Source organism: Anarhichas minor, unplaced genomic scaffold (genome assembly GCF_050575085.1).
Source record: "Anarhichas minor isolate MPS153535 unplaced genomic scaffold, ASM5057508v1 ptg000067l, whole genome shotgun sequence".
NCBI lineage: Eukaryota > Metazoa > Chordata > Actinopteri > Perciformes > Anarhichadidae > Anarhichas > Anarhichas minor.
The window spans coordinates 3,801,169-3,814,615 of NW_027466513.1; the positions used below are offsets into that span (position 1 = coordinate 3,801,169).

The 13,447-nt window shown below is 42.5% G+C and overlaps 1 protein-coding gene across 1 annotated transcript; it reads right to left on the reverse strand.

Annotated features, from left to right (window-relative positions):
* Positions 1-594: 594 nt before the first annotated feature.
* On the reverse strand, positions 595-13,010 carry znf408 (zinc finger protein 408). Its single transcript, XM_076078563.1, has 9 exons — positions 12,763-13,010; positions 11,567-11,843; positions 10,515-10,576; positions 9,319-9,524; positions 6,611-7,236; positions 5,681-5,890; positions 3,946-4,069; positions 3,206-3,439; positions 595-1,563 (listed from the first exon to the last, which is right to left on the reverse strand). Exons 2-9 carry the CDS (start codon positions 11,837-11,839, stop codon positions 926-928), a joined length of 2,373 nt encoding a protein of 790 aa, XP_075934678.1. The 5' UTR covers positions 11,840-11,843; positions 12,763-13,010; the 3' UTR covers positions 595-925.
* Between the last annotated feature and the right edge of the window lie 437 nt (positions 13,011-13,447).

Sequence of the window (13,447 nt, forward strand, 5' to 3'; positions counted from 1 at the left end):
TGAGACCGAAGAGTTTTCTTTTTTTAATGCGTCTTTTGTGATCCGATGCACCAGCTGAACACATTTCATTTCCTGTGAAGTCTTCACAATAAAAGTCTCCCGTTATTTGTGCTGCTTACTCTTCCTCCTTACAGTGTTAGTAGACTTGATTTATTGAAGAATGGCCGCTAACAAAGCGGCGCTAATTGGATGAGAAACACATTTAATTTCTTTCAAAATAAAAGCCCACTGTTACTTTTTCTTCTTACTCTTCCTCCCTGCAGTTTTAGTAGACTTCTTTTATTGAAGAATAGCCGCCAACAAAGCTTTGTTTATTCTGTGAATAACATGTTCAATTTCCTGTTTTTCAAAATAAAAGTCCCGTTATTTTTGCTGCTCAGTCTTCCTCCCTGCAGTTGTACTAGACTTGTTTAATAGCAGCTAACAAAACTCTGCTAATTTGGTGGATCAACACATTTAATTTCCGAAAAATTCTTCACAATAAAAGTCCCGTGTTATGTTTGGTGCTTACTCTTCCTCCCTGCAGTATTAGCAGACTTGTTTTTATTGAAGAATAGCTGCTAACAAATTATTCACAATAAAAGTCCCCCGCAATTGTTTTTTATTTAAAAGGTTTTTATTTTGAAGCTACAAAAATCAGGAAATATTGGGTTTTTTTGTCAGTAGTAACTGAAAAGGACTCCAAAGGAGCCAAAACAACTCAGCATGTGGTCTGGCTGATTGAATCCCAATACGAGCAAAATACGATCTCTGAGACAGACTTGACAGTTAATGCGTGCGGGCATGATTGGACAAAAAGACAAGTGTAACCACAACTTAAGTTAACCGAGATGTAGTGAACATGATGAATTGATGAAATCTGCTGTAACATCTGTGTGACACGACCTGATCCCTCTGAAACATCTGTCCTGTAGAAGCCACCAGACTACCCTGTGTTTATCTCAACTGTCTGCGCCACAGAGCAGAGTCCGTCCCCCTCCTCCTGTAGGATCAGCAGCTCCCCTACTGTCTGCTGCCCGTGGACCACAATGCACTGCTCTGCGCCCTCCGATATGACCACCTCCACCAGCTCCTGTTCCGTCCCTGAGGGCAGCGAGTTGTCTATGGACAGGCCGTCTGCGTGGACGTAGACGACATGTTGGATGTTACCTGAAGCCTCCTCGTCTCCTCCCGTCCCAGTTTCTTTCCTCGCCTCCTTTTCCTCCACTTTTCCTCGTCCCCTTTTCCGCCTCACTTGACCCTCCTCCTTCTCTCCTTCCCCCAGAGGAAGCGAGCTCTTCTTGGGTCGGCCTCTGATCGGCTTCGGGTGACCGGAGCCAGAAGAAGCCGACTCGTGCACCTCCTCCTGCGTCGCTCTGCTGCTTTCCGTCTCCTCTCCGTGTCCTTCCTCCGACTCGGCCGCCTTCACCTCCTCCTGAGTTCCTCCCTCGGTCCTGTGCTGAGCTTGGTGCCTCAGCAGACTCTGTCTCACCGTGTATGAAGCACCGCAGTGGCAGCTGTACGGCTTCTCTATCAGGTGGGACGACTTTATGTGTCTCCGCAGCTTCGTGGCCAACGTGTAGCCTGAGAGCAAACATCAAAAAACCAACAATCCATAAAACATTATTCTGTTGAAAGAAATATTTTGGAAAACATTTTAAAGACCTCTTTGCAGTGAAGTTTAAAATTGGATTTTCACTTTATTGCTTTCTTTATTTCTTTATGTTCATTCGTGCTCTTGGAACTTTAGGTTGAACAACTCTCTCTCTTTTTTTTTGTTCTAGAATTTGTATGTTAAGAGTTTGCAAACATTTGAATGAAAATGTCGTTTTTGAAAGGCTAAACGCCAACAAATATGGATCGAAGCAGAATGTTTCATCGGATAAAAACGTGTGGTGAAATCATAATAATATATTTTTGTTCAATACATTTAGACTTTACAACACTCTGGAGTTATTGGAAATGTTTTGATCACACGAGTTGGAAACAAGGCAGCCACCAGTGAAATGTAACTCTAAAAGAGTGTAACACTATTAATGTTAGTGGAGCCTGATCTTTATCTGCAACTGCGCAGAAAGAACGAGTAGACATGCAAGAAGAAAACTAACTGCAGCATTTGGATGTTGATTTAGAGTTCAAATGTCAATGTTGTGACTGAAGCTTCAAACTACTCAGTACGGCATTAAAAGGTAGTATAAAACCTCCAGTGTCTCCAGAGAAAGACGTGTGCAGGTTGGGGCTGAAGACAAGTTTAAAATAAAACTAGAATTACAGCCTCGAGGTTGTTTGCCTCCGCCAAACAGTCTACAGTTTACATCCACGTCTGTCCAAAATGTCATCAATTCATCATTGTATTTGTGTGAAATTGTCATAATTAGCATATGAATTCTTGAGTTCTGGCCAAAAAACGTGTTTTTGTGAAGTCACATTGACCTTTGACCGCCAGGTTCTAATCAGTTCATCCTGAAGTCAAAGTGAATGTTTGCGCCAAATTTGAAGAAATTCCCTCAAAGTGTTGCTGAGATATCGCGTTCACGAGAATAGAAAGGACCGACCCGAAAACATGAAAGACAATATCTCTGGCTCTGCCGCATCGATTTTCATTTAAGACATGATTTATTTTTTCAAAAGCTGTCCACTGGGAGTCTGTAACTGTGACGGTGAGTTGTGACTGCTCTCTACTGGTATTCAGAACAAGAGCGACTGGACATTGTTGTGAAATTCAGCATTTTATTGTGAAAGCACAAAAGAACACATGAAGATGGATCTAATTGTGATAATGAATGATAGAGCTGCAGTCACCAGTAGACAGAGCAGCTCTACGGAGCTCTCGCTGCGCTCATTCGTGTCTTGAAAACAGTGATTTTTGATTGTTGATGGACAAAAAAGAGAGTGAATATTTACGTATGCCAAGTGGCCAGAAACACAACTTGTTCTACGTCTGCAGGATGGAACACGTTCACCAACGTTAAGAGGTGATAACATAGACATGTTCCAGCTTGTTGTGTGCAGCTTTAAAGCCACTTTGAGGAGAATTTCAAAACTTGGCCATAAAAAAAGTGGCACGCTGCCACAATCCCAGTGATAAGGACGGTGGTGCTGAGGGGATTTGGCATCCCAAATGGGGGACGAGAGATTAAAGCACTTGTCCCCACAGCCAATTTCCTCCCTTGATTTTTCTTCTCATAATCTTAATGACTTTTAAATTATGCTATTGTGTTCTAACCTTTTCCGCAGACGGGGCAGCGATGGGGTCTCTCTCCGGTGTGCAGCCTCTCGTGTGACTTCAGGCTGTGCGGGTCCCTCAGTGACTTCCCGCAGTAGCTGCAGAGGAAACCTCCCCCCGTGTGGGAAAACATGTGCCGACGGAGGTCTGGTTTCTGGGAGAAGCTCTGGTCACACTCGCCGCAGGGATACGGCTTCTCCCCGTTGTGAGTTCTCAAGTGAGACTCCAGGTTCCCTGAGAGGCGGACAGTCAGAGGGAGCGAGGCGCAGTGAATATGCATTCGTGCGATAACGTGTGAAAAGACTTGGTTCTCTCACAAAATTGATGTTTTCACTTTGACAAATGAAAACATAAACTGGGGGAATTGATCACAGCAGGAGACGGGATCCTCTTAGAACTTCTATACAACCAGAGGAGTCGCCCCCTGATGGACAGCAGAGAGAATGCAGCTTTAAGACACTTTTTAATGTTGTTTTTAACTTTCTGCCGTTTTGTTCATTGATTCTGTTATTTGTGTGTTTATGTGGTGGCTGTGTGGGACACGACCGCTTTGTAAATGTAATTCAAAACAGTTCAGTTGAGCTCAAATGATTCATCACTTCATACGCTCACTTGGCATTAACGTATCGGAGCAGCCTGCTGGCCCTTCAACAGAGAACTGACCGCAGCAGCGTCATCAAACTGAGCTGTTAAACAGCTCGTAGCAGCTCCAGGATCAGTCTCAGGGCCTCTGACATTACCTTTCTGACTGAAGCACTTTCCACAGTGCTGACAGACGTGAGGTTTCTCTCCCGTGTGGAGCTTCATGTGGTTCCTCAGAGAGCCGGAGTTAGCCAGCAGCTTGGGGCAGACTGTACACTGCACCTGAGGGAGGAGAGAGAAAAAACTAAATCAAAAGGCAGCATATCTTTTTCTTTCTCTCTTTTTGAATGCGGCCAAGTTCAAACTGCTGTTCCGGGAGAATAAAACAGACCTGCATGCTAATTCAAAGATGTTAAGAGACAGATTTTTAGATCGAGCTGAGCGGTGCAGAGACAGAAACACAATCTTTTTTAGAAACTGCGTTTCAAATTGTGAAATAGCTGCCGGGAAGGTGAAGAGGCAGCAGCCATTAAAAAAAAGGAGAAATCTGCACATGAATGAAAAATGAATGAATTAAGCTGCCCACTGTCCTCCTTATTAAAACAGCAAATAACTTGAAAATGTCACCACACACGAATGAACGAGCACTTAAAGTGAACCGCTGGGTTTTTATTGTAAACAAGCAAAAGTTATATTTTGATTCACTTTGAATCTCCAGAACTTATTGTGTGTTTCTGTGAGTTGAACGTATTTCCTTCCTCATAAAACATTTATGGAGATGATTTTTGTTGCCGCCTTTAGCTGATTTATTCTATTATATATATATTATACTATAGTTATTCTACACGTTACTTTATTATACTTATTAACACCCATACAATACTGCATTAAATACTAATACTAAAGTATTTACTTGTTATATATTTTGTCTATACTATATATTATAGATATTACTATCTTTCACCTTACAATATCTTATATTCCATAATACATCATAATTTGACATATTATACTATATTATGTTAATATGTTACAGATTTTAGGGCTGTCAATAACAACTAAATACTATTAATTCATTTGTTATTATTATTATTATATATTAATTTTCCTGCAAAAAAACAAATCAAACATTTAATTTTAGTCGATTCATTTTTGACAAACCGCTCTGTGATTGTTTAATGCGGCACAAAACAAAACATGAATTAAATATTAAACGTTAGCTAGCTAGCGTTAGCTCGGATGCAGCGACACAAAGTCACGACAAAGAGACGAACTGCAGCAGGAAAAGCTTTTAATCGCGTGGTGAGAAAATATGACCCTGATATGTATATATATCATTTATATTATTTTATTTAATATATATATATAATAATATATAATTTATATTCGTACCTCTTAATGATTTTAACTCACATGTATCCTTTATGTGTCTGGTTTAATTGTGTTTATCGTGGTCGCGCATTGAGCAGCACATTGGACACTTCCTCCTGGAATCAAATGTTATTTAAATACAGTTCTTCTTGTATTAACATCATCAGTCTGATGCACACTTTTAACAAAGGTTTGTTGAAGCTGCTGCTATTAAACAAATCACGTTACCTTAAAATTTTGGCCTCTAAATATATTTTTTAAATTGTATTATATATTTTTGTATAACTTTTAGTATTTATATATCTTTTAATCTCTCTCTTTGTATGTACTACGTCTGTCAAAAGAAACATATTTCTAAACTAAAGGTTTATTTGATCTAATCTAGCCGTTGTTGCCTCCACCTGTAGATCAGTGTGACGAGAACAAACGTGGATCCACTGATAGAACCAGCAGCTCCACTGGAGGTCTAAACCCCCCACAGGGAACCTTCACCAGCGCGGTCAACTAGTACCACCCCCCTACCTTCGGAAGCTGAGTGTAAATCCTTCTGCTGCAGTGAAGCAGGCGGTGGATGCGCAGCGAGGGCCGGCGGGCGAACGCCTTGCCGCAGTGCTCGCAGACGTAGGGTTTCTCCCCGGTGTGAAGGACCAGGTGCTCCTTCAGGTCCCGCTTCAGCCCGTAGGACTTCTCACAGTGAGGGCAGGAGAACGGACGCTCGCCGCGGTGACTCATCTGCAGATAACACCGTTATTATCATCACGAGTGAGACGTGTTTTCACTGCTGTTGCTTCTCACTGGGACGAGTAGATTGCTACCCTGCATGATGACTAAGCTCGTGGTCATCAAGGGAGCATTGAGTAAAAGGAAGGAGAAACACCCACTGTTTAAAAAAAGCCACCGGTGACGTGTTGTTGTTTGTCTGAGGCCATTTAGCTGTCAAGTCCGCGAGCAACGAGGATAAAATCGTCTTTTGTAAAAGAAGATAAAGAGCAGCCGAGAAAGAGGGAGAGAAACAAACATCATCTGACAATGTCGGTGTAAGTGTTACCACATTAATAACAAGGAATGTCTGCACACAGACGGTCAGTATGTTTGTGGTCATTTAGAAAAGAAATGTCTTCATCACATCATGCCGTGTTGAAGAAGACTTGAAACTAGAGATTGAGACCATAAACTCATGTTTACAATGTTTACTGAGGTAATAAATCAAGAGAGAAGTAGAGTCATTTTCTCATAGACTTCTATACAACCAGAGGAGTCGCCCCCTGGTGGACACTAGACAGAATGCAGGTTTCATGATCCAATCTTTAGAGGCTGTTTGATAACGGCCCACATTAAAATACAACAACGCAGCAATAAATACTATATTAAACTGGCAGATATCAATAAAATCTCCTTTTGGACTGATGAAAGAAAGGAAAGAAAGAAGTTCTCTCACATCCTGCACTGTACCTGATGGGCTCTGAAGCTTTCTGCTGAGGTGTAGTTCTTCCCACACTCTTGGCAGCTGAAGGGTTTCTCCTCCGTGTGGCTGAACTGGTGCTTCTTCAGGTGACCGATCTGGTAGAACTTCTTCCCACAGCTGGAGCACCTGTACCGCCTCTCTCTGATCTCCGGATCCCACGAGAGAACCGTCTCCTCGGCAAGGACCTCGTCGGGCCCCGAGGTCCTCCTCTCGGGAACCGCCTCGTCTGGAGGAGGCGCGGCGGCGGTGTCCTCGGCGGAGCTCCGGCCCCGTCCCTCCGTCTGTTCGGGCGGTTGCTTCCCGCGGCCGCTCACACAGTGAACGCGTCGCGGTTTGGCAGCCAGGCGGGAGCTGCAGCGGACGGGACGGTCTGTGGGTTCACGGTGCGTCTGTCTGTCCACAGCAGCCGGGACACCACATGTGCCGTCTGTCTGTCCACCTGATGATGTGATATTGTCCGGGGTTTCCTTCACTCTCCTGTTCCTCAGGTGTGTGATCCGATGACTCCTCTTGATGCACCTGCGCCGTTCTTCCTCTTCCTCCTCCTCCTCCTCCTCCTCCTCAGTCTCTTGAATGACAGAAACGTCGGCGGCTAAAGTCTCCACCGCGAAATCTGTCCAACAAAAGAAAGAACAATGACAGTGAAGCCGTGTGAAACGGGTTAGTTGATTTCAGAGATAATGTATCAGCAACAACTTTGATAATCGATTAATCATTGAAGTCATTTTTTCATGCATCAATTGCAAAACCTGATCAGCTTACAGATTCTCAAATGTCAAGATTTGCAAATTTTCTAGGTTTTACAGCTTCGTCAACTGAATATTTCTCTGTCTGTCTCTCTCTCTCTCTCTCTCACTCTCTCTAACCACAAAGTATCTATCGACTGTCTAACACACACACACACACACACACACTGCTGTCGATGGTTCTGAAACAAAGTTGTTGATAAAGTGGTAAAGGTCAAACTGATAGCAGTTATTGTAAACACAAACACTTATGTACTTTACTATGTATCTTTATGCTCATGAAGGATTTTATGAAGTGAATCTGTAAAGTTACTAGTAACTGTATCTGTTACATACGTGCAGTAAAACTGTATTAACTTGAATTCTAGTGAAATATAAAGTAAAACAGAACAACTACCCTCATAGTTCACTTAAGTGCAGTAAATGTATTTAATTACATATTTATACACATGAACATGTTCTGTATGTACACCGTGTGCCTACTCATATTCATGTACAGTATCTACAATAAATGTCACATCTTGCTGTTTTTCTTCTGGTAGAATTTCCACTTGTTTACATTCCGTTGACCTGATAGTTTTAGTTTCATTACTTTGAATTCATTGAAATCTCCTCGTATCTCCTCGTTATTGTACTTCTGGCCTCTACTGCAGCTTTCTTTTCTCCCTCTGAATATAATTAATATTTGCGAGCACTGCAGGGATCAATTGTTTCTTATCTTATTATCTTTCATTTAGCATTCGTTATTGTTTTGGAAATGCTTTGATGATTTATAGGCTGAAGCTAACAGAAGAGCAAGAGTTTAATAAGATGGAGACACAGCCTGCTGCTGCTCGGTGGGTTTCTTCTCTGCATGGAGGTCCTCCTTAATGTCCCATCAATCACAGCACACAAATGCTGCTGAAGGATTAGCGGAGCGCATTATTCCTACATGACAAACGTGCTTCGATGATTCTGTTTTCTTTGTTCAGAGACGGTTCTTCCTCTTATTAATCGTCTCCAGCTGATCGGAGAGGTTCTTCTTCACGGAGCCGTCCAATGAGACGGATGTTCGTGACGCTAGATAATGAGGAGGTGCAGTGGACGCTCACTCATCTGCTGTGATCTTTGTCTTAACATGCAGGTCATTTCACTTCACTGTAACTGAGACTGTAATTATAACACTGGATGGTGAATGAGGGATGTTTCCACTGAACTCTGGAGTTAACGTCCCTCTAGCTCCTCCAGGTGGAGAGTGTGATTAAATATGAAGTGGGCTGAAGTGTGAGCCACACACTGTGATGACTCTATGAAGGGTTTACAGGTGATTAATGCCGGAGAAGCAGTAATCACACATTTAGGGTGCCAGACTGTGAGAAGGGGAGGACAGCTCTGGATTAAATGAAAAGCATCTTTCAGCTTATTGGACCTCATGAAAGTATTCTTATCTTAACTTTCTGTTGGTGTTTTTGTACTGTTGGCCATTTCAGCAGCTAAGCAGATGGATATTTCCCTCAGGAGTTGGTGGAGACCAAAAACAGAGCTAAAAGAGAGAGAATACTGGACTCACGTGGTGAGCTGGTGGACACAAACACAAAGACTTCAGGAGCCTTTAATATATCAGACGGGTGTGATTTATGAATTGTTGTAAATTTCTGCCGCCAAGAGGACAAAAAACGGACTAACGCAGCTTTACATCAACTGTCAGGTTTTTATCAGAACAAAATCCTACAATTAAAAATGATAGAAGTGTTTACGCTCTCAAGCTGTGAGAAAATAAAAATATTCAGTATTCCTCGTGACACGAGAAAGCTCCAATACTTCATGAGATGAGAGCTTCATCATGTAATTATGAGGGCAGATTTAGTTCAATGAAAAGAAGTTAAATGATGCTGAGTTACTGTGCAGCCTGAAGGCCTGTGCACTATGCTCTATGACCACCCGTCTGTCTGCCTGTAAACAGTCGTCACCTGTGTGTCCAGTGGAGTCGTGTTCGTCTGCTGTCTGACTTCTTCCCACCGCGTCTCCTCCTCCGTACAGCAGCAGCTCTGTTCCCGGCTGGATGTCCCGACACACGCGCAGACACGCCCCCACACACCCGGCCGCACACACCTCTCCACAGGCGCACTGCTCCGACACGTTCTGCTGGGCTCTGCTTCGCGCCCGGCAGGCAAATCTGAGGGGGAAATTAACGCAAAAGGGGAGATGTTAAACTGAATGTAAATGTGGTGCACATGTTTATGTGTATATAATCCCAGTTTAGAGTATTTGTACTGTAAGAACGGGGTCTGACGTGAAGAGGAATCTGTTTCATGAGGATGTTTCTTCTGAAACACAGTCAGAGATTACAGAGAACAGAAACGACCCGAGTGCATTGATGCAAATGAAGTCAGATATGACGATGGGACAATGGACTGTATGAACATAAACAGGTGTTAAAACTGGTTGCAGAAAATTGTTTTTTTCCCCAGTTTCACCTCCAACACAATATAAACCACAGCGTTGACAAACATATCAAACTCAATGTGGTAAAAAAGTCCCTTATGTTGTATTTTGCATTTTAAAAGTACTTCAAATAACTTATATTTTGTGTTTTTGTCGGTCCCTGTGGACTAAAGTGGTAGTGTTTCTGAGCACCATAGTCTCTGCTGGAGGATCTGGGTCTGTCCACGGTGGACCGGTCTCTGCTGGAGGATCTGGTTCTGTCCACGGTGGACCGGTCTCTGCTGGAGGATCTGGGTCTGTCCACGGTGGACCGGTCTCTGCTGGAGGATCTGGGTCTGTCCACGGTGGACCGGTCTCTGCTGGAGTCTGAGCTGAAGGAGGTTCTGGTGAACCTGCATGAGTTCATCTGGTTTCACCAGAATCCGACCCGGTGGCTCCGATGACGAGCTTTAAGAATAACTCTATAGAAACAGACCATCTTCTCTCTGATGGTCTCTGTACTGATGGAGGTCTGATAGAGGATCAGGACTACACTGAGACTGGTTCATATAGAGGATCAGGACTAAACTGAGACTGGTTCAGGACCAGTTAAAAGCTCCTCACTGTAACTTTAAAATATATACATCAAACCAATCCATGTGCTGATTTGCTGTTAAAAAGGCTTAAAATAACTCTACAAAGAGCTTTAGTTCCTTCAGTGTGAAGCAGTGAGTCCACTTACTTGATCCAGACGGCTCTTTGTATTAAAGCTTCTTCTGTATTTGCTGCTTTCTCAATCAGTGCCTGCAAAACACAACATAGAAGTTTACAAATGTATTTACACGCTGCACAAATCATCTTATTTTCTACCAGGTGTGCTCACGAAATAAGAAATAATAAGTTATTACGAGGCTGCTGAGAGCAAACTCCTACACTAAGAACAAATTGCTCTGGATGACGTCACGTTTCATGAATGAACCATGAGCCATGGGGTCATGTCTACAGTGATTGGTTGACTGCTGACAGCTACCTTTATATTCACAGTAGTGATGAATACTCTCCATGTCTGACTCAGTCCCACTTAGTGTAAACTATGAATGATCTGATAGGTCGGTTGTGCTTTGAATATGTATTGATTTCAGTGACTTTGCACATTGAGATTAGTAAAAACAAAAAATGTAATCTGTGAAGCAGCGGCGACTTTTCACATCTTTCGGCATCTTGTATTTTTTGTTACCAATGAACAGGAAGTGACCATATCTGGACTGTGGAGGAGTGACGTAGAGACGCCACATACGTCTCTAGTAGAGACCTGTCAATCACAGTAAGCCCCGCCCTAAAGCATCCCCTGCTTTATGGTCTGTTTGACTCTAAATGGACCATAATGTACTAAATGAACATCATGCTGTATTGAAGAAGACTTGAAACTAGAGATTGAGACCATAAACTCATGTTTACAATGTTTACTGAGGTAATAAATCAAGAGAGAAGTAGAGTCATTTTCTCATAGACTTCTATACAACCAGAGGAGTCGCCCCCTGGTGGACACTAGAGAGAATGCAGCTTTAACACATGAAGCATTGGCTTCACTTTTTGCGACTCTCCTCATGTTTTGTCGAAATGGCAAGCATTGATTCGCACACGGTCGATAAAACGGTTTCAAAGTAAAGAAGTTGCTGCTCGCTGAATGTCAAATCATGAGACACGTTGAATCTAAATGGGACCACAAACGTCTGTCAATCAAACCGAAGCCAGTCGGGAGACGAGAGAAACAAATCTGTGCATTCAATTCACCTTCTCTGCGTCTGTGCTGTTGGTCTGACATGTTTCGGATTCAGGGTCTGTCGTGGGTTCACCGTCTGTCATCGGGTCGGGGTGACACTCGTAGGCCCACTCCGTGTCCCCGTCCCTCCCCAGCAGGGATCCGGCCTCCAGCGAGCGGCCGACCCACCACAGCCCCACCGTGCCCCCACAGAGCCGCGAGGGCCCCACGGCGAAGCCCCGGGGAAGCAACGTGGAGAGAAATGAGGCCAGAGCGGACGGGACGGGGGGAGCGACACCGGCCATCAACCTGTACAGACAAATAGAAAGCACATGAGAGGCAGAATGGAGAGTCAACATGGTGACGCTACTACCAACTAAAGTCCTGAACACACTTTCTACAGAAGGTCTGACACTCACCTCAACGCCTTTTCATTACATCATGTCATTTTTGCTGAACTTTGAGCTGTTTTTACATCCACAATGTCAAATTTATGCAATATTCTTTTTTATATCCTTGACATTTTGTCACATTTTTGTCAGATATTCGTCTTTCTTCTTCTTTTGCCAGAGTCTCAATGAGCCCTTATACAGTGTGTATTATTAATATGTCCTTCACTATCATGTCTCCAATCACGACAGGTAAAGTGAAGTATTCTGTTTTGTAATTAATAACATAATACTGTGACACTTCTATTGAAATGTTAATGTTTTTAATCACACCTGAGCTTTTCACTGCAATGACAAATGAAACCATGTCTGTAGACACTAAGTACTAAGCTGCTGTTCTCTATTGTTCTTCAGTGATTCAGAGGTAGCCGACACATATCATCACACACACGTCAATCTTCCTTAAAATAAAGTCGAGGTACGAATCACGTGCAGTAAAGCTCAGGTTGAGAAAACTTCTATTATCATGTGTATGCTTTGTAAGTGCATGTATGAAGGAGACAAGGACAACAAAGCTGGATAAATAAAGTTAAATAATAAGGTTATTTTACAACAATTTAAAATAATAGTCAAGTCAAGCAACACTTCTTATTAATAATAATCGGGGTGTTGCAGCTGTCTGATATTAAACTATATGAACACGTCATCTTTTAGAAAGGTGTCTTCCTCGCTAACGCAGGGCAAACGCATTAGTGGCCAACATCGATGAGTCAAACGGTGGATATTGAGCCTCTTCTCAGTTCATCACAACATAACGCCACGTGTGTTTTAAGACTTACCAAAGCTAACGGTAACAGTGTTGTGTCGACAACTTCCAGCAACTTTTACGGAGCGTTTAGTTAGCATCGGTTAGCTAACTAGCGTTTGTTTTTAATAAATCACGTTAATAATCACAGTAACTGTGTTACATTCTTCCGACGTGCTGGGTGTTTTTGCATTGATTGTTTGTTGTCATACAACTTTAATTATTCCCACGTAAACTCAGGGAAAGCCATCGTTATCCAGCTAGAAGAGGCACCGACGGAAGTCCCCCGTGTTTAGTGGTCCAACCGGAAACAGAGCTGTGGTGTCTTTGGTTCCGCAAACAAAAGGGGCACAGCAGATAATGAAAGCCACAAATACAATTCAATTGCAGTTTTTAGTCATGATAATACCTGATATGAATGTTTATTTATTTATTATTATTATTATTAATTGACTACATATATGAAACGTACCTGCAGAATTATTATATTTATTTAATTTCGAAATTAAAGGATAAACCTCTCGAGCCATCTACTTTCTGAGGGCTCTTAGACTAGACAGAATATTTAAAAAACATTTATAAAAAGTGGGGGGAGAAGAAAAAACAACTAGTACAGCAACAATCTGAAAATCTCCCACACCAGAAATGTTTTATGGTTTTCTCTTAAAGGTCCATTGAGTGATTTCCATTTGGCTAAATGAAGCTCAAACACACCAACA